General features: G+C 51.0%; 1 protein-coding gene and 1 long non-coding RNA gene across 2 annotated transcripts in view; one reads left to right on the top strand and one right to left on the bottom strand.

The window, feature by feature from the left end:
* Window positions 1-2498: 2498 nt before the first annotated feature.
* On the bottom strand, window positions 2499-25077 carry LOC309870469. The gene is made up of 2 exons (XR_014314600.1): window positions 24810-25077; window positions 2499-3633 (listed from the first exon to the last, which is right to left on the bottom strand). It is a non-coding gene; the product is annotated as an uncharacterized lncRNA (long non-coding RNA).
* Window positions 23163-25077, top strand: part of CD9 (CD9 molecule) — a 32763-nt gene continuing 30848 nt past the window's right edge. The window contains exon 1 of the mRNA XM_082742734.1: window positions 23163-23560. Within this exon, the coding sequence (XP_082598860.1) occupies window positions 23495-23560 (66 nt within the window). The 5' untranslated portion in view covers window positions 23163-23494. The remainder of the gene's footprint in view (window positions 23561-25077) is intronic.

Here is a 25077-nt window from a genome sequence, read left to right as displayed (position 1 = left end):
AGCTGCTCAGCCAACTGAGCCACCCAGGCACCCCTCCTCCACCCACTTCTGCTCATATCCCATGGGTTGGAGCTTGGCTGTGTGACCAAAGAGTCTGGGAAATTAAGACTTAGTCCTGGAAGTCAAGTTTCCTACTAAAATCCAATGGCTATGGAAGAAGGGAAGGAGAATGTGTGGCCAAGTGGCAGTTCTGCTACCTAGGTTATCCAAAGGAGCTCCATCTGACCTAAATGTCAAGATCCCCCCCTCCCCTCTTCAGATAGGGCACAGCTCAATTCTTTCCATTTTATAGACAGAATTTTTCAACATATGACCCATTTTCACCTGTAAAATTGTACTTCAACTTTACAACACCCAGTGAGGTGTGTGATTTTATCTGACTTAAACTATAAGAGAACCGGACCCAGAAAGGCAGGCGTATTTGCTCCCAGACAAGGGCTGATGGACATCTGGGATTTGAATTCAGACATTCTCTCCAGAATCCCAGCCCTCACTTCTCACTGACAGGGCACTGAATGGTAATCATTGTGATGGGAGGGAGATGTGAGCCCTGGCATTCATAACACGCACTAGAATTTTCCAGGAAAGGCATCTTCTAAAGATTCATGTAGCCTAATAGACCCAGACAATGGTACTGTTCTTACTGAAGTAGAAAAATCCCTCCAGCTCTGCACATCTGGGTATGTGACAAGAGACAGAGGAGTAGAACTGAGTAGCCAGGACCACCCCTGCACCCCAGAAGGATTCCGCCAACATCCCCAGTGCCAACAGTCTCCTTGTCTACAGCAGCAACTGGGAATATTGGGTGGAGGCTGTGCCACACCACTGTTGAATATTTTTAATATCACTCCTCATGAGCTCTGTTCCTGGTCTATCCCAAGGTGTCCTGTCATCTTGGAGAGCTCTCTCAGCTTCATGCCACACGTCTGTGCAAAAGAATGAGTCTATCGTAGCCCTCCCCACCACCCCCAGTCAGTGAGGGGACAGCTCTGAAGACACTGGGACAACAGGAGAGGTGACAGCCAAGTTTCTTTCCAGGCTTCTTTGCGACAGCACCTGAGCCCACAGCATCTTCCAGTCCAGCCTGCTCCCTCCCATGCCCACAGCCTCTGCACCCCAACTTCTGCTCCCGAAGCTACAGCTCGCCAGCCCCTAGCCTGCAGACCCAGCCCACTCCTACAATGTAGGGCAAGCTTGGAAGAATGGGCAGAAATCACAGGGCTTGGAGTATCAGAGAAGAGAGACCTTCAGAGACCATTGATCCCAGGGCCTCAGTGGCCCCGAGTGGCAGAGCCTCGATGAGGGAACATGATGGGGGTGGTGCCCCCTCAAACTCTCAGCACGTGACTTGACCTGACTCCGAGGCCACCAGCTGGCTTTGATGCCAACTCTGCCACCTAGAGCTGGATGGTCTCAGCCGAAAGAGGCAGCCTCTCTGGGCCTCCGTGTTCTCATCAGCAAAATGCTGATAATGAGAGCCCTAGGAGGGTCATTGTTATGACGAAATGAGTTTCCACAGCTGCTTCTTGGTATTCAGGGTTGTGCTGCTCTGTGAAGTGGCTGTACACCAAATTAGCAAAGATTAAACCACTGCCTCTGGGGACATACAGGAAGGGTTAGGTTCCCGCAAGCAGTCACACTTCCATCAGCCCGGCTGTACAGAGTCTGGCTTTGGGTGTGAACACACTTGACACCTGTTTTGTAGATGCCTTTACGTGACCTCATGGCTGACAGCACGACGACGACTCATGTCCTGATGAAGCTTCTCCAACATACCTACATTCCTCGTCGGGCACATGACGGCCTTCTGGAGCTTAGGAGCGCACCAGACGGCACTTCAGTGCTAAACTCGGGGGACACTTTCATTGTTCTTTATTTTATTGAAGTGTAATTGGCATACACTGCTATATTAGTTTCAGGTCATACTGTCTACTAATTCCACAGTTCCGTACATTACTCAAGGCACACGGCGAGAAGCATGGTCACTGTGTGTCATCATACAACGTCATTGCAATATTGCTGACTCGATTCTCTACACTGGACATTTCATCTCCATGACATTTATTTTATAAAAAGAAGTTTGTACCTCTTAATCCCTCTTCTCTAGGTCACCTAACTCCCCACTGCCTCCCCTCTGGCAAACACTGCTTTGTATTTGAGAATTTGTTTGTTCATTTGTTTTGTTTTTTAGATTCCACACAGAAGTGAAATCGTGCCATATTTGTCTTTCTCTGTCTGCCTTCTCTCACTTAGCATCATCCCCTCTAGGTCCATCCATGTTGTCACAAATGGCAAGATTTCATTCTTCTTTGGGGGTGAGCAATATTTCATTGTATATACCACAACTTCTTTAACCATTCTTCTATAGATGGACCCTTGGGTTGCATCCATATCTTTTCTATTGTAAATAATGCTGCAATAAACATAGGGTGCATTTATCTTTTCAAATTAGAGTTTTTGGTTTCTTTGGGTAAATATTCAAGAGTAGAACTACTAGATCAAGTGGTAGTTTTATTTTAAATATTTTTAGCAATGTCCATACCATTTTCCACAGTGGCTTTACCAATTTGCATTCCCAAAGAACAGTGCATAAGAGTTCCTTTTTTCCCACATCCTTGCCAACACTTGTTATTTCTTATCTTTTTTATTTTAGCCTTTCTGACAGGTGTGAGTTGATACCTCATTGTGTTTTTGATTTGCATTTCCCTGATGATTAGTGATGTTAAACATCTTTTCGTGTGTCTGCTGGTCATCTGGATGTCTTCTTTGGAAGAATGCCTATTTAGGTCTTCTTCCCATTTTTAAACCAAATTGTTTGGGGTTTTGTGTGTGTGTGTTGATGTTGAGTGTTGTAAGTTCTTTATGTATTGTGGATTTTAACCCTGTTATTGGCTATATAATTTGCAAATATCTTCTCCCATTCAGCAGTTTGCCTTTTTATTTTCCCAGTGGATTCCTTTTTTTTTTTTTTTTAAGGTTTTATTTATTTATTTGTCAGAGAGAAAGAGAGAATGAGTGCACAAGTAGGCAGAATGTCAGGCAGAGGCAGAGAGAGAAGCAGGCTCCCTGCTAAGCAAGGAGCCCGATGTAGGACTCGATCCCAGGACTCTAGGATCACAACCTGAGCCAAAGGCAGCGGCTTAACCAACTGAGCTACCCAAGCGTCCCTTCCTGGTGGATTCTTTTGCTGTGAAAATTTTTTTATTTTGGTGTGGTACCAGTAGTTTATCTGTGCTTATGTTTCCTTTGCCTGCAGAGACCCAGCTAGGAAAATGTTGCTAGGGCTGATGTCAAAGGGCTTTCTGCCTATGTTTTCTTTCAAGAGTTTTATGGTTTCAGGTCTCACATTTAGGTATTTAATTCCTTTTGAGTTTGTTTTTGTGTTCGGCGTAATACGGTGATCCAGTTTCATTCTTTTGCATGTCGCTGTCCAGTTTTCCCAACATTCAGGGGCATGTGAAATTGTGATCCAAAAAAAGCACAAAATTGTGAACAACACAGCACTAAAATGCCACAAAAAGGACAGTAGGAGCTGAAACAAGAAGGCAGACCGTCGCCTTGTTCGACCTCCACTGGGAACACACGCACCAGGCAGCTCAAATGTCTCCCCGCTCCACACATGTTCTGGAATGTCTATGAAAACATGAGGATTGATTTGGGGAGTTACACATAAAATGTGAGTAAGGAGGCGAATTTGCAAATATGGAATCTACAAATAGGGTGGGTCAACTCTATAGAGAAAGCCCTCAGAACTGTGCCTGGTGTGTAGGAGGCATTCACAAACAGCGTTACTTTGTACACCTCACAGTGTCTGCCCAGAGACAGAGATGGCTCCTCCCATTTCACAGATGAGGAGAGGGAGCATCTGGGAGGCTGAAGGACTGGACTCAGGCCACGTAACTGGCCAACGATGGACCCGAGTATAGGCCCAGCCTAACTATTTTCTATGCTGCCTAGAACCCGGGGCCCCTGCTCCTTCGACCTGGCCTCTGCACAGGCACAGGGACACTGGCTGAATACGACACACAGGCAAGGCAGCCACCCCCCCCCCCCAAACAGAAGCCCCGTGTTTACACAAGAGCTTCCTTTCCCAAACCTTCTCAACTCTGAGACGCCTTAGGAACAAAGAGGTTGCTGGGCTTCCTGCTCTAGACCACGGCATTCCTCCCTTCTGGCTGTGGCTCTCCCATGCCTTTTCTCCTCCTTCTGCCTCAGCACTGCCCAGCCCGTGCCAGCCACCAAGGCGGCCTGGCAGAAAGGCTTGGGGACCAGCAGCTAATGACAGATTTTCTCCGTTGGACTTACCTGACCAAGAACAGAAGTCCCAGGAGAAAGGAAAGCAAGAATGTGTGGTGTGGAGGTGGAGAGGCCTGGGCCCAGGGACCCCAACAAGGTTCTCCACAGAATAGGGAGCAGAGGGGAGGCTGGGCAGGCAGAGGGGCAAGGGTGAAGCTGCCCAACAAAACAGACAATGAGAAAGGCCCCGGAGCCCACATCCCAGTGGGTCTTCAGCAAACCAGCACCCATTTGGACCAGTTAGGTAACCCCACCACACTCCTGGGCCCAGGATTCTCGGAGTGGGTTTCAGATCCCCTCTGAAACATGGGAGGGCACATCATTCTGCATTTCCGTCTACCTTGTTACCAGGGGTTGGTAAGCCATGGCCTGTAGGCCAAATCCAGCTGGTGGCCTGTTCATGTACCATTCACGAGCTAGGAATGGTTTTATACTCCTCAAGGGTTGAAGAGAGAGGAAGCAGAAGAGGACATGACATCATATGTCACCCATGAAGCCTAAAATATTTACTTTTTGTAGGAAAATTTTGCCAGCCCCAAACCAGATTGACCCAGCTGTGGGGGCCCTACACTCACCCATTGCTGGCCAGTGGTCTTGGGTATATTTTCTCACCTCTATAAAGCTCAGCTTCCCCAGCTGTACAGTGGGGGCAGTAACCCTATGTCCCAGGGTTGAGAGAATTCAATCAGGCATCATCTGTGCTATGCCCGCAGCCCAGAGCCTCGGGGCTCCTGCATATAGCCGTGGCAGTGGTGCTGTGTGGCAATGTGTGGTGGGAAAATGAGGGAGAAGTTCCCATCCTGATTGATGGACCATCCTCATGTCACAGACAAGTAGACAATCTAGAGCATGGGGGAGTGACTTATTTGAGGCCAAAGAGCTAAAAATAGGATGTCACCAGGACAGCTTTCCACAGACTCATGAATGTCCTTGTGTCTCCCCACCCACTGCCCCTTGCAGCCCTAACCCCCGCCTTTCTTTGACCTCTGTCCTGGGTCCCTCTCTCACAGGACTCTGCTCTGAGCAAGAAGCTAGTTGACTTCTTCCTCTGCCATATTAGCTGCCCAGAGCTCCAGTGATTTCATATCCCAGAGTATTTTCATTTGACAGGTAACTCCTAGACCCCCAGACAGTCACAGATATTTACTCTGATTAGGTCATGTCAGCACAGTGACGGGCCTTTGGAGCTATGCTGAAAATCATAGATGGCCACTTCCATCCAAAAAGCACCCTTTTATTTTCCCACATTCCTCCCAACATCAGGATCAAAATCTGGCCAGCCAGAGCCTTGCCTCTCCGGTCAGCTATCCAAATTCAGGCTCACGTATTGAGCTCACAATCTGGAACCGACAGATGAATGCAAGATCATGACATGGCCACGGAGTTGGTGCAGCCCCGGGGCAGCTGGTGCTTCAAGGCCTCTGAACATGGGGTTCCCCTCTCCCCAGCTCCTGGTGCTTGAAGGAGGCATGGTCTCTTGGGGGGTCCTGTGAGCGGGCCCCGGCCAAGCCATCTTTTGTGATTATCAGTACCTATATTTTATAAGATGAGGAAGTCCCCAAACAAGGTTAAGACACTTGTGATCTATTTTAAATATTTACACTGCAAAATTTACAGTTCCATCCTGAATAATGCAACCTCATGGTGCTAATGGACAAAATACTTTCCAGGTTATAACAAATATTTACTTCTGCTGAACTCTTAGACAAAAAGGCCCAATGGTAAGCTAAATGGCAGTTTAACGTTGAACAGCATGTACCTTTTTTTGTTGTTGTTCCATCACTGTGTCTCCATGTCTAATTATAGCGTTGCTGATTGAGAGATGAGGTCCATGAAAAGGAGACCCCAGCCACCCAAGCTCTGGCCTGCTTCTCCAGGAAATGCCCAGGTGGGTCTTCCAACACTGGGCCATGCTGAGTGGCTGCTTGGCCCTGATCCTGGACCTCAACTCTTCTCTTACATCAAGCCCACCTCAGAGGCCACCAGCTTCTCATGGCCAGGTGCAGATTTTTCTGATACAGGACACCTGCCATCAGCCTGCTCTGCCCTCCCTCCCCTCCCCCTGCTTCTAGGAGGGTCCCCAGCTTCATCTCCTCATAGTGCTCAAAGAAATAACTCTTAAGTACAGTATTGGAAAGGGAGAGTCAGTTTCCAAGAGACAAACCTTACCTCAGCTGGGTGATCATGGTCAACACCAACAGGCACAGGTCATGTTGACAATACATACTCTTAATATGTAATAAACCAACAGGGACATGTCATGTTGACAGTATGCTTTCTTGATGCATAATGCAAATGGCACTTTAGCCTTGTGCTCTTCCTCCCCAAAAGGCATAACTCTAGCCCCACTGTGAGAAAAATATCGGACAAATTCTAATTGAGGAACATTTTACAAAATTCCTGACCATACTAGTCAACATTGTCAAGGTCACCAAAAACAAGGGAAGTTGGAGAAATGGTCACAGCCCAAAGGAGACTAAGGAGATGTGACAACAGAATTATAATAGGGCATCTTGGAGCAGAAAAGAGACATTAAGAAAAAAAATAGGAAATCTGAATGAACTGTGGGCATACCTTAATCATCATGTATGGATATTGGTTTTTGAATAGTGATGTATGTGACTTCTAAAGCAGGAGGTCTGTAACAGGAGAAACTGGACATGGGGTACATGGGAATTCTCTGTACTACCTCGTCAACAGCAGTTCTAAAAATCTAAAAATATTCTAAAATAAAAAGCTTTAACAAAAAAAGAAAAGAAAGACCCCTCTATGCTTCCATTGCCTTCCTAGGAACAGGAAGTGGGGCGATACCCACAGGATCTGCTTCGTGGAACTGTTGACAAAATTAGTATGTAAAGCTCTTAAGCAGAGCCTAAATCAGAAAATGTTTGTTGTGATGTTAGTATTTTGTGTAGTCGAGAGATATATCTAGAAGGAGGGCTGCCCCAACATGGCGGGAGCTGCATGGTCAGAGACCTCCCAGCCACCCACCCCAGCCCTTCCCAGGTCACAAGGCAAAGATGGCCATCGTGTCCTGAAGAGAATGGAGTCCAGGAGAGGAAGAGGAAGCGGGCGTCTGGGAGACCTCCCATGAGTGACCACACTCAGGAGCCTCCTTGGAATGCGGGGGGGCGGGAAGTACAGGGTGTTGCTGTGCCTTCTACAAAGGCATCCTGGTCTCTGTGTTCATGACCCGGGGCACTGGCGAGCACAATGGCCGGAAGAGCTATTCACAGCCCAGCAAACAGACAGTGTCTGCCGCCTCCCCTCGTCGCCCAGGAGATCTGCTCACCAAATCCTGCTGAAGCAATCCATCAGGAACAGTGGACGCAGCAGGTCCCCCAAATAAACCACCGAGTAACCTGGGCCTCCAGCGCCCCCAGCAGCCAGGCCGCCGCAAAGGCCATCTCACAGCAGCCAGACCAGGGCGGACCTTGCCACAAGCCGGCTTCCTCTGAGCCTACCCCTCAGCATTTATGGAACACCATCTGGGAACAACTCCCGAAAGGGCACGGCCTTCCTGACAGGTGGCACGGAGGTGTGCCCGTCCTGAACCAAAAGTCACAATAGTGCATGTGAATTCCACGGGGTCCCCGATTCACTGTCACCCAACTTCACCAGTGCCTTGGCTTCTTCTCTGTCACCAGAAGTAGCACCACCTATCATGAATGTCTCAGAGGCCGGGAAAAGCACAGAGAATCGTGTGGATGAAGGCGTTCGGTGAACCCCAAAGCACACAGCTTTCTTGCTCCCACAGCACCTGCCAAGCTCTCGATGTCAGGCATTTTGTACTACAGAGGACTTCACCTAGGGATACCCTCTCCCCTGCACACCCATTCTCTCTCTCTCAAAAAAAAGTGTCTTAATCAACACTCTCGATATCACCTCTCCCTACCCCAGTCTACACCATCACCAGGGCTATTTTCCCCACCAAATGCTGACTGAGTCACACCCCTACCGCATCAGGCAGACTGCCAGGGAGAAACGGAGGGAACAACCACAGGGGTCTTCTAAAGAGAGTCTAAGGGATGCCTGGGTGGCTCAGTCAGTTGAGCCTCTGCTTTTGGCTCAGGTCATGATCCCAGGGTCCTGGGATCGAGTCCTACATCAGGTTCCTTGCTCAGTGAGGAGCCTGCTTCTGCCTCTACTGTTCTCCCTGCTTGTGCTCTCTTTCTCTCTCTCTCTGACAAATAAATAAAAGCTTAAAAAAAAAAAATCTAAAGAGAGCTTACTGCAGGGTTAAGTGAACCAACCAGGGATGGAGATGGCCCTGGGAACTAGCCCCGTGGGAAGCCTCTACCTTCCTAAGCCTGAGGGTCAGAGAAAGAAGGCAAGTTACCAAAGCCAAGGAAAACCAGAGCTGTGGCTGCAGAGAGACGCTGCCACTGCCTGGAATGTGACAAGGCAACAGGGAGATAAACACCCCAACCCATCTCTCCTCCCACCTTCCAGCAGGTGGTCAGGGAGGGTAGGGGAAGCAGCTAGGGAGAGGGAGAGGGCGAGTAGAGGGTAGAGAGTGGGTGGGCTAGCAAGAAGTGGGGCAAAGAGAAAATAACCAGCACACACTCACATTCTAAGGAGCAAGTCCAAGTGCATGAGTTGGACACAGTCTGGCCACACTCTCTCCCTACAACAGGGGTTCCCACGAGTGCCGCCCACCACGTGCACGCCCAAGCCCCCTACCCCAGACTTGCAAGGCCCTCTCCTGACTTCCCACCTTGTCAGGTGCTATTCCCTCGGCTTATTACATTACGCGGCCACCGCCTTCTCCACGCTCCAAGCTCTCCCCTTCTTTTACACATCAAAGTCCCATTCATCCTTCAAGGCCTTTCTCCAATGGCACCTCCTTCGTGCAGCCTTGACCAAGTCCCACACTCAGAGCAACTTCCGCGCTCCCACAGCCTCCTCCAAAGGCTCCATCAGAGCAGCTGTGCCCTTGTTCTGGGGCGATTTGCTGGTCTACCTCGCTGTTCAGGTCGTGAGCTCCTTGAGACCGGGGATTGAGTGTCTTCCTCTCTCCATCTTTGGCCTAAACACAGTACCAGGCACATCGTCAGTCCATAAACACTCCTCGCATCTATGAATTGAAGATGAGGAGAGGACTTTCGTTTCCTTCCAATTCTCTCCCCAACCCTATTTTTTTGCTCCCACAGCAGAGAAGCAGAGGAGGGCAGGAATGAGAAAGAGAAAGAGGAATGTGTACTGCAGTATCAACCCTCTGCTTTTCACTCCCAATCCAGCCCCAGGCTCTGCCTGACCTAATACAGGAAACCTTTCTCCTTGGCCTTTCTATTACTGGACAAGTCCAGGTTTGAGTGGAGTGGACCAAAAGAAACAGCTTTTTCCCCCAGGCCGCTGCCCTGTCCCCAGCACTTTCTGTAGTAGCATCCACCCCACCCACAAAAGGTCCTAACCATCTGGCGTGGTCACAGGGGCGCTCTACTGCCCCTGCGTATTATAAGCACTTTTTGTCATAGCATGTCTGATGGGGCCAGGGCGGCAGGGTGGTGGGGAGACAAGACTCATTCCTTCCCCTTCTACAGAATTCATTCATTTACAATTTGTACCGAGTGCTTCAAAGGACCAGGCACAGAGGACACCACCCTGAATGAGCACAAAAGGCCCCTGCCTCCCGGACCTACAGGCTCATGGGGGAGAAGATGCTGAACAAGTAACTGTTCACATATTGTGTGGGGACTGTAGAGAAGGGGGAGGAGGCCGCGGAGGGAAGGAGCAACCAAGAGAAGCTCCTCTTCTCTCTTCTGCTTAAAACTCCCGAACTCAAGGGACCGGGAGAGAAAGAATTACCAGGCAGGAGGGGATTGTATCTGCTTCCCGGGGCTGCCAGAGCCTACCACAGGCTGGGGGGCACCGAACAACGGAACCTATTGTGTCACGGTCCCAGGAGCCAGGAGCCTGAGAGGAAGGTGTGCACAGTGTTGTTTCTTGTGAAGGCTGTGAGGGACAAGGTCTCATGCCTGTCCCCCAGCTTCTGGGGGTTGGTGGGCCATCACCGGTGTTCCTTGACTTTCAGATGGTGTTCTCCCTGTGTCTTCACAATGCCTTCCCTTTGTCTGTTGTCTCTTTCTCTTCACAGGGGGTGTGTGCGCGTGTGTGTGTATGTATGTGTGTGTGTGTGTGTGTGTAACATACATAACAACAAACTTAACTAATTCAGCCATTCTGAAGCACAGAGTTCAGCGGCACTAAGCACCATTCACGACGTTGGGCAACCATCACCACCGTCCATCTCCAGAACTTTTGCATCTTCCCAGACTGTAATTCTGTCCCCGTTCAACACTAACTCCCCATTCCCCACTTCTCTAGCCTCTGGGAGCCCCCCTCTGCGTGCAGTCTCTGAATCTGACTATTCTAGGTACCTCCTAAGTGGAACCGTGCAATGTCTGTCCTTTTGTGTCTGGCTGATGGCACTTAGCACGATATCTTCAAAGTTTGTCCCTGTCTGCTTGGCATTCTTTTCATGAGGACACAATCATACTGGATTAGGGGACCGCTCTACCAGTATGATCTTATTTTAACTTGACTGATTATATCTGCAATGACCCGATTGCCAATTGCAGTCACATTCTGAGGTCCTAGGGGGTGGGGACCTCAACATATGAATTCGGGGACAACAGTTCAACCCATACCAGACATGCACTGATCAAGACAGAGATGGGCCATACAGAAAAGTCTCCCCTGATGGGCAGGGCAGGAGCAGTGGATGAGTAAGAGCCTGTTTTGTTGACCCCTAACCCTGCTATACTCCTGACAGGGGCCACTTCCCCGGCACATTTCCCCAGGCTGGCTGACTCACTGCACAGGAAGGGACGGGCAGGAATGGCTGGCTGCTGAGCCAAGGACCCTTCACCTCTGGCTAGGCCTGGCATGACTTCCTACGGAGTCCCACTCATCAGCCCCCCACACTCCGCTCTGTGTCCTGCCTAGATAGTGGGTGCCCACTTAGCCCTCAAAGGGAAGCCAAGGCGGCCCCTCTCTCCCTTGACAATGTCCTTATCCAGGGGCCCAGCCCTCCCAGCCCAGAGGCTTCCGCTGCAAGTCACACCCATCCACACAGACGAAGCACTCCCTTCCTTTCCAGCAAGTATGTATTAACACCCACTGGAGGCCTGATCCAGGCCTTAGCGATAGAGCAGAAAATAAAAGAAACAGCCATTGTCCCTGAGAAACTTACGTTCAAGTGGAAGAAGACAAAGACAAAACAAATCAACGGGCACCAAGGCAGGTGGTGACAATGGTGATGGAGGGAAAGAAGCCCAGGAGGACCATAGGGAATGGGTGGGTGGGGCTGGGCTGTGTCCTTTGTAAAGTTGAGAAGCCATCCAATAGCAAAGGTCCAGAAGAAGGAGGGGTCCTGAGGAAAGGGATCCAGGCTGAGGGAACAGCACAGGTGCGACGTACACATACTTCCTCATCCTGAGGAAGCGGTGGGGCAGGGAGGAATGAAAACAAAATGTCCATGCCCTCAAGGAACTTCCAGTCGAGGTTTGGAAGTGGAGCAATCCCCAGAGGTGGAATTCATGCTGAATAGGCTTGGAACCAAGCTTGCCTTGAGAGAGTCGAACTGCGGTCTGCGAGGCCTGGGGAGACACCGCAGGTCTCAATTTAGAAGCCCAGTGTTCTGTGTCAATGTTGGTTTGAGACTCTTTGTTCCAAAGGAGGTTGTTTGTTCATCTTAAATTTAAATTGGGAGGGAAAGTCCAGTAATCTCTGGGTTAACCACTTTTGCCTCGGAAAGCTGGTGACTCCAGCCACAGCTAACCCCATGCCATGCAAGGCAGGATGCAGTATGTATGTGTGTGTCTGTGTGTGTGAGAGTGCACACACGGGCAGGCAGAGAGCAGTGTATAACGCCCTCCCCAGCTGGCCTCTTGGGCCAAAAATTTGCAGATCTGGTCAAGTTCAGGAGGAGAGGGGTGCCGGGGGATGGTCCAGGGCCAGAGCTGAAAGTATTAGCATCTGTGGGTTCCTGTGGTGGAGAGAGGAGTTTCCGCTGTCACCAAGCTCAGTGGGGCCAGAGAAGAGGGGAGCGCTGGGCCGGCCTCAGCTGTCAGCAGTGAGAGAGGACAGTGCTTCCCCCAGAGAGGAAAGAGGCTGCTCCCACGGGGAAGCAAAGCAGAGAGAAGGGCCCCGGGGCAGCACCCCCCTTCCCCACCCCCCCTGCCCCACCGTGGGGCAGGAGGGGCTGAAGGCAGACTGCCCTGCAGCAGAAGATTTCCTGGAGGCCCGCCCATAGGTCAGCACCCTGCACTCCCCCCTAGCCCGAGGGGGTGGGGCCAAGCCTGATGGTGGGTATTATGGAGGGCACATATTGCATGGAGCACTGGGTGTGGTGCATAAACAATGAATTCTGGAACACTGAAAAGAAATTTAAAAAAAAAAAAAAAAGAACCCAGAAGGTGTGGTCTAGAGCAGGAGAGAAGGAAAGCCAAATTTGCTGGACTTTACTATGTGTGGGATATTTTCCATAGAGTCCCACAATGATCCTGAAACATAGGTGTTTTTGTTCCTTTTCTACAGATGATGAAAACAGAAAAGACTCACACAACCCCATGCCCACCCAGCAAGTGAGTGCCCTACTACACCCAACCTTTCTGTCACACTCATGTAAAAGGCAGAAGAGCTGCTGTGTGTGAGGGGAAGAAAACACATTCTATGCAGCCCCAGAGGGCAGAACATAGACTTGGTTACAGGCAGGGTGCAAACTTTTCCAATAGCCACAACTACCCCATGGTGGGAGCCCGGCCTGAGGAGGGGTGAGCTCACGCCAAACTGACTACTGAGTCATTACGGGGGACCCTGGAGGAACAGATCCCTCAGAGAAGCTATGCCGGGTGGGAGCAGCACAGGAACCTGCCAGGGTCCCCTTGTGCCCTTGATCTGCCAGGCACTGTGCTCGATGTGTTGCATGCCCTGTATGATTTAACTCTCAAAGCAACACTATGACACAGGTGCTCTTATTATTCCCCTTTATTTATTTTTTTAAGATTTTATTTATTTATTTGAGAGAACAAGAGCGGGGTGAGGGGCAGAGGGAGAAGCAGACTCCCTGCTAAGCAGGGAACCCAATGCAGGCTCCATCCCAGGACTCCAGGATCATGACCTGAGCTGAAGGCAGATGCTCAACCAACTGAGCCCCCCAGGTGCCCTTTCTTACTCCCTTTTTACAGATAAGGAGACCGGCTCAGAGAGGTGATGTAACTTGCCCAGAATTGCACAGCTTGTGTGTGGCAGAGCCAGGACCCCAGCCCAGATCGGTGAGACTTCAGAACCAGTGTGTCATACAAGGAACTGATGATGCTACCATCTGTACCAATACAGAAAGATCTCCAAGATAGAAGGTGGGAGTTTTCCATGGTGCTTTGACAGGTTACAACACACTTAGAGAAGTCAGAAGTCTGGCACATGGGTCTCACTGGGCTGAAATCAAGGTGCCGGCAGGCCTGCGCTCCTGGTTCTGGGGGCTTTGCCTCTTCCAGCTACTAGAGGCCATCCTCATTCCTTGGCTTGAGTTCCTTTCCTTCAGCTTCAAAGCCAGCCCTCTCCTGTCTTTCTGACCTTTTGTCACATCTCCCTTGGATGACAGCCAGGACCACGGCTCTGATTTTAAGGATCCATGTGATGAGACTGGGTCCACTTGTATAATTCAGGATAATCTCCCATCTCAAAGCTCTTAATCATAATCATATCTGCAAAGTCCCTTTTGCCACATAAAGTAACATAGATACAGGTTCTGGGGAGAAGGATGTGGACATTTGCACAGATAGGCGTTATTCCATCTACTGCATATAATAAAGGTGGGAAAAGGCAAATGCACCAGGAGCGAGGTGCCAAAAAATGGTGGGGAAAAGGAGTGAGTCTTAATATATGAGTATTTGCATAAAGAACCATGCATAAAAACCGGTATTCATTCCTGGGGGAGGGCTAGACTGATAGGGGATGGAGAAGTCCAATGAAGATATCTTTTGTCATTATGGAAGGGTTCAAATACACACAAGACACAGAGACAAGTATAATGATCTCCATGTACCCATCACCGTGCATCAACAATTACCACCATTTTTCCATTCTTATGTCATTTACCTTCCCACTTTTGGGGAAGGGCCTGAGAAGTATAACACAAGTCCCAGGCACAAGATCATTCTAGCCTTAAAAATTTCAGGATGGGAGTGCCTGTGTGGCTCAGTGGGTTAAAGCCTCTGCCTTTGGCTCAGGTCATGATCTCAGGGTCCTGGGATAGAGCCCCATATCGGGCTCTCTGCTCAGCAGGGAGCCTGCTTCCCTTCCTCTCTCTCTACCTGCCTCTCTGCCTACTTGTGATCTCTGTCTGTAAAACTAATAAATAAAATCTTAAAAAAAAAAAAAAAAAGGTTTTCAGGATGAATCTCTAAGAGATAAGGTTTTTCAAAAATATCCCACAACACCATCATCCTCCTAAAAAAATTAACAGCATGTCCTTAATATCATTTAATACTTAGACAATATTTAAATTTCCCCCATTGCCTACAAAAAAAAAATTTTTTTTTAGTCATTGGTATGGTTGAAGGAGGATTCCAACCAGGCCCACATGTTCCCCTTAGTTGACAGGACTCCTTAATCTTAATCTAGAACAATTTCCAGAAGGGACACTTCTCCCTCCTTACTCTTTTATGTCTTTATCTTTTAATCATCTAAAGTTAAATTTAGAGGAAAATCCAAACCTAATGCTTAAGGGAGGGTTAGGGCCCCCCAAATGTGGGGGGAGTGAAAGAAAGCCCCCACGCAGTGGAGACTCAAGGGTGGAGAGGATGAGGGGTGGCAGAAAGCCCACCAAAGTTCCAGGTGGTAGAAAGAGTCAGGGAGCCCAGGGGCCTGGCATTCTGGGGGGTTTCCTGGCCTCTCGGTGAAGGTGGATAGAAGGGGGGTGGGGACAGAAGTCACAATCTAGCTTGGAATAACCTGAGGAAAACCCCCAAAGCCAAGGGTGATAAAATCATTCTAAATATGCATGGTGGTGAGACACCACAGGAAGCTCACCGTCCACCAAATTGAGCCAAGTGTTGTACCAAAGCCCACCCAAATTGGACAACCGGGGACAGTGGGGACAGGCAAAGCACGGAGCACAGAGACAGTCAGAAGAAACTGGAACTCGGACACCTGAGTTCAGGTTCTCACTCTGCCACCAGCTGCCTGCACTGTCCTGGGAAAGTCACCTGTGGCCCTTAAGGAACCATGGTTGGGGGAGGGTGGAGTGAACAGTAATGTATGTTAGTATTTGCTTGCATGGGCGTAAAGAAGGATGCAGAAAACCCAACCGAGAGTCAGATGAGATCCTCAGTGTGGAAAAGGCAGTGGCAATTTCCCCACTTAATACTGCAGAATGGCCAGATCCCCAAATCCCACTCCTACCAAGCGCCCCACATTATTTCTAACCCAGCGGAAGGGATGCTGCAGGATGTGTAAGAGTTTGTGTGAATGGGAAAGCTACTGTAGACAAAGGAAATCACAGGCTCAAAGGCAAATGGATGGGAATGAGCCCAGTGAATTCAGAGAATTAAAAGGAATACAAAATACTAAATCATTCTGGGATCTTAGATTGGGTATTGGAACAGGAAATGGACATTAGTGGAAAAACTGGTGAGATCAGAGTAAATTTGCAGTTCAGTTAATAGTACTGTACCCATATTAACTTCTTAGTTTTGACAAATACCCCATGGTTATGTAAGATGTTAGGGGGAAGCTGTACTATCTTGGCAAATTTTCTGTAAACTTAAAGTAATTTCAAAAAAAAAAAATTTAAGCTATTAAGAAAGAGAGAGAAAGTAAAAAAAGAAAAGTAGTGCAAAACGGCCATAGCATATAAGGAGCTGAAGAGGGGAAATGGGTGACAGGCATCAGCCCATGCCAGGGGCCTCCTATCTTGTGCAGCTTCGGGCAGTGACTCTGTGGCCATATTCTCCCTCTCTGAAACCTCCCCATGGGTCCCGGGGGACACTAGTGACAGCTTGCTTTGTTTTTTGTTTTTATTTCTTTTTAAGATTTTATTTATTTATTTGACACAGAGAGAGAGATCACAAGTAGGCAGAGCAGCAGGCAGAGAGGGGTCGGGGGAAGCAGGCTCCCTGCTGAGCAGAGAGCCCGATGTGGGGCTCGATCCCAGGATCCTGAGACCATGACCTGAGCCAAAGGCAGCTGCTTAACCCACTGAGCCACCCAGGTGCCCCTATTTTTATTTTTAAGATTTTCATTTATTTGACAGAAAGAGACGGCCCCTGCACAAGCAGGGGGAGTGGCAGGCAGAAGGAAAGGGAGAAGCAGGCTCCTGACTGAGCAGGGAGCCTGATGTGGGGCTCGATCCCAGAACCCTGGGATCATGACCCAAGCTGAAGGCAGACGTCCAACTGACTGAGCCACCCAGGCGCCCTTAGTGACAGCTTCTTAACCCTATTTCTCCCTAACTATAATTCACCTGTCTGTACTTACCTGAACCCACACACTAAGGTCCCAGGTCACACACACACACACACACACACTGCCCCTCTGCAAGGAGCCTGTGTCTAGTCTCCGATCCTCCGCCTGAATCCAGAACCACCACCCAGAACAGAAGTCAGCAGCCATCCCCACCCAGTGAAGTACGGAAAATGCAGCAAGTCTCCTGTTCCCACAGCTGCAGAAAGGGAGGCTCGGAAAGGCAGACCCAGGTGCAAATACCACCTGTGCTCGGAGAGTCAGCTTGCTCAGAGGCACCTTCAGGATGACATCGTCGTCAGGGCATCACCCTCCTCCATGATCAAAGGCAAAAAAAAAAAAAAAAAACCAGTAAAGAACAGTGCCATGTTAACACAGCCCCTTACCCTGTGAAGAGGCAGGTGAGCACCTGGTCCCTGGAGCTGGACCACCTGAGTTCAAATCCTTGCTCTGCTGCTTCCTAGCAAATTCATTAACCTTCTTGTGCTTCAGTTTGCCCACTTGTAAAATAAAGGTCATAAGTGTATCAACCTCATGGGGCCACTTGCAGGCTCAATGAGCTTATCTAGCAGTTAAAACAGCCCCCTAGCACATCATACGTGCCATCCAAGTGTTATGCTTTGGACTATTTTTTCACTGAGTATCTCCAGAGTGCCTACAGCAGCACCCCAGGAGCTGATAATTAGTTGAGGAGATTTTTTTTTTTAAGACACATGAGATGTCATATTACCATCCAGGGCAATGTCCGGATACAGTCTAACAGGTAACTCAGAAAGAAATTCCTACAAGAGTACTGGGGTGGAGGGGGGCAGAGCAGACTGATGTGACCAAGGGTACTGGGGCAGGGGAAGGCCCCAGTGGCCCCAAAGCCGGGTCAGCTGCATACAGGGCAAGAGAGGAGGAAGGGCCCTGGGCCAGGAGCTGGGGCTGGGGCTGAAGACAGAGGAAGTGGGAACTTAGGTCTAGATGCGGGAGTGCACACAGGCTCCAAGAACATGGACAGAATTGTAAACATCAATCCGTTAAGACAAGAGGGCAAAGGGCTTTTGTGATGAGTTTAGAATTGGAACATCAGCTTTTTGTACATTCAATAAATACAGATTTACTGAGCACCTACTGTGTGTCAGGTACTGTTCAAGGCACTGGGGACACATCTCTGAGCAGGACAGTTCAAACCGCCCACTCTAGTGGGGTTTAAATTCCAGCAGGAAGAGGCAGCCCATAAACGGGACACATACCAAGAAAAGTCTCCACTCGGGCGCCTGGGCGACTCAGTTGGTTAAGTGTCCACCTTCGGCTCAAATCATGATCCCAGGGTCTTGAGAACTGAGTCCCAAATCAGGGTCCCTGCTCAGCAGGGAATCTGCTTCTCCCTCTCCCTCTTCCCCTTCCCACTGCTGGCTCTTGCTCTCAAAAACATGAATAAGATCTTTAAAACGAAAAAAAAGAGAGAGAAAAGAAGTCTCTAGTCTGTTAGGTGAAAGTGCTCAGAAAAACGGTGTCAATGCAGGGGGAGTTAGGAGGTTTTCAAGCAGGAAAAATGAGTAGGAAAGAACAAAGCAAAGCTTCAGGAGTACAACAAAGTATATTAAATATTCATTACCTCCAACCTCTCCTGCCCCTCAGTCGCCTAAAGAGGACAGATCCTGAGAAATACACTTGCTTGGCGGAGCTGGGGAAGTGGGAGTGGAGAATACAGACTGGAAATGCACAGTGAGTACTCACTGCTCCTCACGGACAGAAGGTTGGCTGGTGAGGTCTGGGGGCGGGGTGGGGGTGGGGGGGCTGCGGGCAGGGGACAAGGCAGGAGCGGCTGCCACGGAATGGGAGCTTGCAGAAAGAGACACCCAGAAAGGGTTTTTAGAACTGTGTTCTCTGGCCTTTGAGGAGTCCCCCCTCCTCCAGCTCTCCATGGCATCTTCAGGGACTGCCCACTAAACACGGGTGGTCCCATGTTGACTGGGTGCATGTTTCATGCAATGCAAAGATGTGGCTGGGAGCAGAGGAGCCCAGAGCAGCCCAAGCCCAGTGACAGTGCAAGGCAATGGGTCGAGCGATGTGTGCAAACTGGACAAGTGAAGACAGGGGGTCAGGAAGAGGGTGGAATGGTTGTTTGGTCTGAGGAAAGAGCTTTGAGGGCCTGGCCTACAGGAGACAGGAGGAATGAAGGCTGAGAAACTCAGAGCTGGCAACAGAAGACCCAAGACCCAATCTTTGGCCATAAATCACCAACACCTCCTTCTTCAGCTTGCTTCCTTATCTCTAAATTGGGCAGCCTTGTGGCCACTGCCAGGAGCGGTGGGAGAGATTCCCAGAAGCAAGATCCACATTCGAGGGGCAGGTGTGGGACTGGAGGCAGAAGCAGTCACAGGTGCTGTGAATCTCTCTGCTGACGGATGAGACAGTGAGGAGAATGACCTCCTGAGCAGGGAGGCTCTCAAGGTCAAGAACTCTGATCTGGATATTTGTTTTGAGATTCCTATTGCTTCTGTAACAAATTACCACCCATTTAGTGGCTTACCATAATACACATCATTTTACAGTCCTGAAGGCCTGGAGTCTAAAATGAGTTGTTCCTTCAGTCAGCCTTAGAGGAGAATCGGCTTCCTTGCTGCCGCCAGCTTTTGGAAGCAGCTGTCTGCGTTCTTTGGCACGTGACCTCACATCACTCAGCCTTCTGCTTCCGCCTTCAAATCTCCTGCTCTGGCTCTGACCTTCCGTCTCTTCTCATAGGACTCCCACTGATCACACCTGGCCCACCAGCATAAGCCAGGATAACCTCCCCATCTCAAGATCCTTAACTTAATCACCTGTGCAAAAAGCCCTCTGGCGCGCCCGGTGACCTCCTCACAGATTTGGAGGGTTTGGACATGACGGGCCATTAAAGTGGAACTGCCCAACAGGCCCCCAGTTACCATGATGAGTTTAGGGAGAGGTCAGCTCCAAAGAGAGAAAGTGAGAGGGGGCAAGTGCCCCGTGAGAGCTGAGAGGAGGGCAGAGGCCCAAAGCCTGAGGAAGGCTCACTCCTCTGCAGCTTCTCCACACATGTTTGCAGAGGGCCTGATGGGCCGGCAAGGGACAGGGTTCTACGGAAAACACAGAAATTAATCAGGTTAAGTTTACTTTAGAGGAGCTTACCACCAAAATGTGAACCCACAAGAGAATATGACGAAGGTCAATAAGTCAGCATGAGGGAGATTCAAACAAGGTAATCCATGGAGGAAAAGACTGGGATGTTCTTCATGAAGTGGTGGCATTTGACCTTAGTAAGAGGAGCAGGAAAGAAGTTTCTAGAAGTGAAGGGAGTGAACCAAGATGGTACATGTAGCACCAGGGATACCCGAGGGAGAAATGTCTAGAAAGAAGGTAGGGTCAGCATGGTGAAATGCTGCTGCTGCAGCAGCAGCAGCAGGAAGAAAACAAGCCCCCAAATGATCCGTGGTGGGATGTCTAGGAGGGCAGTGAGTGCCCAGTGAGAGCGGGGGTCCTGCCTGTTGCCTCCCATGGCTGGAGAGATGAGCAGTTTCGGGGGAGATAGGTGTGGCAGGTCGTTAGTTCGCCTGCCCCGGAGGTTTCAAGCCTTACCACCAGGGGGCGCACAAGAGCCAAAGTGGGCCTTCAGCCCCAACCCGGGTTTTTCCAGAAACAAGATACCCCAAGGGAAGGGCGGGAAAGTTTCCCACTCCCAGCACCACAAAGCCTGGAAGCCCTCTCTGCCTCCATGTGATCTCTGACTCAGGGGCTTACCCAAATTTTCCCCTTCCAGCTGCAGCAAACCACATTTTTTTCCATCTCTCCCTTTCCTGGTTACCCATAGAACTGCCCATAATAAACACACTTTGGCCCAGAGGCTTTTTGGATTGTCAGATGGAGGGCACCCCGCCATCTCCTAACCCAAAGTGCCCATTCTACAGGTGAACAGCCTGACACCCAGAGACAGCAAGTGACTTGTCCAAAATAAACCAAAGGGTCGGATTAAGACTTCAGATGGCCACACTCAACGTTATAAGGACCCCCTTGATTGTATGTAATTTGGAGCTGCACCATACCCCCCCCCCCAATTGCTTCTGTAACAGTAACAGTAACATTTCTTGCTCACTTGTGTGCCAGGCACTGAACTAAGCCTTCCTACAGGACTACTTCATTCAATAAGCACATTACCCTGAGAAGGGGTTTCTAGTATAAGCTAAATAGTTCCTGAACTCTCCTCCCACCTGCACTGGTTAACGGGTGGGGGAACCGGGAGGAGAGGAGAGAAGAACACCAAAAGATAAAATCCTCTTTTCCTCCAACCTGTTTCTCCTTAGGTAGGTGGCCTCTGCCTTAGAGCAGCACAATGGAACATTGTCTGATTTCCTACCACCCCCACATACTGCCCGGCCCCAGCCGTCCTCAGTGGACACTAGATTAGGGTGAGTGACGAAGGTGAAGCATTACCAAAATTCCTGCAGTTGCTCACTCTTAGTATTGTGCAACACTGAGGGGAACCCGGCTCCAGCTCCTCGCTTCTCTTTCCTCATCACAGCAGGCTCCCAAGAAGCCTTAGAACACGTGAATGGAGTTCCCCATCATCTGGCTCCAGCTGTTCTGGCTGAGATCTGCCCCCCCTCCCCCGCCTACACACACACACACACACACACACACACAGAGTCCTCTCTTCTGGTTTTGTTGCACTCTCCAGCCTATACCCCATCGCCCCATCTTGTTCACGTCTCTCTATCTCTCACCTGACCTCTCCTAGGGCCTCCTGACTGCTCTCCACATGTCCCCACCTCACCTTTTGTGTCCCACGCTCCCCTCACACTACCCAGTTACAACGCGTCACCTGTCACCTTCCTCATAATCCCCCAAAGCTCTGAGCCAAGGTCGGGACAGACAAACACTAGTCCTTATCCCCAAGGGGCTTGCTGCCTGCACCTCCTGCCCTCCCCGCCCAACAGCCTAAAATACAGGTAACCCTCAACCTAAATCACACAGCAAGGGGAGGCCCCCCCTCACCCCAGCAGCTGGGTCTCCACCTTGACCTTCCACATACCTCCCCCAGCTGTGAGATCCACCCCAGACCCCAGACAGCCCCAGGGCCCCAGGCTTTGCCAGAAGATTCTCCTGTGAAACAACTTTCCCTTTGGTTCTGCAGCATCACTTCCCAGTCTGTGTCAGAGGCCCCTCCACGGAGCTCCCTCAGCCTCCAAGCCTATCTCCAAGCCCCAAACAGTACTCTCCCCCACTGTCTGGCCACCTGAGTCGCTCCACTCCTGCCCTGGACACGCAGCTCCTGCCCCTAAGGAGCCCCCTTAGGAGTAGAACATGAAAATGTTTTTGAACAAATCAATGAAACAACTGAGAGTGATAATAAAAAGCAAAATCAGAGCTACAAAGGGTGACACCCTCTGTTTCTAGTGGGTGAAATTTGAGTTAGGCTCCTTTTTTGCTTGTTGGTATTTTCTGTTTCTTGCTTTTGTAAGGGAAACTTCATTTGGGAAAAAAAAAAATACAAAGGGGCTTGGGGACTTCCAAAGCAAAAGGAATCTCCTCATCCTTTGGTGAGAAACGGGAGAGGAGTTTCTCCAACTGAAAAGGGTAGGGCCAGGCAGCCCCAAGGCCCACACCACATGCCACAGGCAGGGCTAGGCCACATAGAGGTGGGGAGCTGAGTAGGGCCGGAAAGCAGCATTCAGCATAGATAGGAGATGAGGAACAGAATGCCAGATGGGTAATTTCAACTCAGGTCACTGAATGTGGGGAGCTACAGAAAGTAAGGAGAAACAGGATCAGAACTCAGCATGTAGAGGTCAAAGGGCAAGTGGAAAGGCCATGCGGAGTAGAGGTGAGAACAGAAGCCTGGCTAGGAACGCTCTCTTCTCTCAGGGCATCTGAACCCCAAGACCAGGAAACACGGCAGGACCCCTCGACTTCCTCAGCCATATTACTGTTCAGGAACCATATTTGAAAATTACTCCCATAACCCTCCATCCACTCTTGCCGCCTGGACTGCCAGTTGCTAATTCCTGTTCCACAGAGTGAGATGCCAAGTAAAGACTGTACTCCATGAATGAAAGTTTGCAAGGAGCCGCCTCAAGGAGAAATAAAGCCGGGTGGCTCCCCTTCAAATCGAGCCCAGAGCAAGAAGAGCCTTCACTCGGGGGGCAGCCGCCTGGACTAAGGGGACTGGATCCCAACCCCAACCCCCAACGACCCGAGAAAGGTCTCCCGAGGCGGAGGGCTCAGGCAGGGAGATCAGAATCAACGAAGCGCGAACTTCAGGGCAAGGCTTCCACAGAATTCCTAGGTAAAAGCGGAGAGGAGGAGGGGAGCGAGCAGTCTGGAATGATCCCGGGGCTGTTGAGAGGAAAGGGGAAGGTCGGCGGCGGGAAGGAGGGTCGGGCCAGCGAAGGTGAGCGAGAGGGCTGTGCCCGGAGGAAAGAGAGGAAAGGGCAGTGCGGGCTCCAAGACCGCTGAGCCCCAGTACCCCCCGGAAGCCGGGCGGGAGCCGGCCTCTGGGCGTGGGCGGGGCAGGTGGGGCCAGGGGCCGAGTCGGCCGGGGGCGGGGTCCACGGCACATGCGCACCGCAGCCACCGGGCTCAGTAAGGAGTGGCACTTTTTAAAAGTGCAGCCCGGAGGCCAGCCCGCTGCCGCCGAAGCCCCGGTCCCAAGTCTGCAAACCCTCGTCCCGGCCGCGCGCGCCCCCAGTTCCACACCGGTCCGGCCCAGGCCAGTCTAGCCCGCACCATGCCGGTCAAAGGAGGCACCAAGTGCATCAAATACCTGCTCTTCGGATTTAACTTCATCTTCTGGGTGAGTGAGCGCCAACCGCCGCGCGCTCCTCTCCGGAGCCACCTGTTCATCCCGGGGACCCTGACCGCGGTCGAGGCTGCCGGTAACTGGCACACCCCGCGCCGGGTGGACTCCGGGCGGGAGGAGACAGGGCACCGTGGCCGCCAGCTGGCTCCTCGACTGGGTCCGGAGACGAGCGGGGCGAGCACGATCCGTAGGGGCCCCAACGAACCCGAGCCGGGCAGCGGAGCGCGGGGGGCTCTAGGGAGCTGAGGCGGGGAGACCGGCCCTAGCCCTCTTTTTCGCCGAGGGTTTGGGGTGGGGTTCGCGTCTGCTCCCTCCCCTCCCCCAGCCCCTCCGAGTGCCGAAGGGGAAGGCAGCAGGGAGAAACGGAGCACCCTTCTGGGAACTTCAGGCCCTGGCCAAGGACGACTGTGGCGGGCAGTACGGTTCGCGATCTGGGTGGGGTCTCACAAGTGGCCGGGGGGCCGCGAGGAGGGGATGGGGGGAGATGCGGGCGCTCTGAGGACTTCAGTGGGGCGAGGAGAGCTCAGCCCAGGGCTGTTGACACTTTTACACTGGAAAGGGAGAGGGAGGGAGGATTGGGAACGCGTCCCTGAGTGAGAGTGGGAGACCCCCTCCACCCTCCAGGAGGTGCCTGCAGGCTTGATTCTGAGCCCGCTGTGAGAAAGTCGGAGCTCCCTCGAAACTACCTGAAAGACTAGCTTGTCTTGATTTTTTTTTCCCCAAAGGCGATAAGTATCTGAACTGGAGCGAACTCTGGGAGAGTTGGGGAGAGGTGGGGCAAATGCCTGTTGGCGCTTTTAGTCCTGTGTTTCCCCATTTCCGGGGGAAGATCAGGTGCCCTCCGCCTACTGCTAGCCCGGGTCCTCCAGCCTGGCCTACACCCCTGTGCCAGCCCACCCAGTGGCTGGGCGGGGCCACGGACAGTAGTTCACCTGGATAGAACACCGAGCTGGGGAGCTGCAGGACACCCACTGCTGGCCGCACTGGGCCTGTCTGCAACTGGAAAGCCTGAGGCAGGCACCTTCTCTTGGGGAATTAAGGGACCACCCAGAGACGGAAAGAAGCAAGGAAAAGGGAATCTTTGTGTCCTGAGTCGGAGGCCCCCATGCCCTGCACACAAATGGATGGCATTTGCTCCTTGCAGTTAAGGAAGGAGTTTGGAAAGGCAGTTCCTGTACCACTAGAGTGACGGCTGTAGAAACAGGCATGCCACCAGAGCCTTGTAGCAAAAAATATACTGTACCTGTTCCCCTGGAGCTGGTCACGGGGGTCCCCACGAACCTTGGGGCAAACCTCTTGAGATTTTAATCCTCTCTCCTGAGCCGATACTAAGAGTCTGACCTGCTATACGCAATGCATATTCTAGTGAGGATGCCACATAGATGTCCAACACTTGGCCTCTTTTAAGGAGACCACCCCACACAGCAGTGGGCACTCTTCCTCCCTGTGTTCCCACCAGCCCCCAGCAGCCAGCCAGCTGGCTCCCAGGCTGGGCTTCCTCCTCTCACCAA

Source organism: Mustela nivalis (assembly GCF_964662115.1).
Source record: "Mustela nivalis genome assembly, chromosome: 7".
Taxonomy (NCBI): Eukaryota; Metazoa; Chordata; class Mammalia; order Carnivora; family Mustelidae; genus Mustela; species Mustela nivalis.
This window is presented reverse-complemented; position numbering and strand designations above follow the sequence as displayed.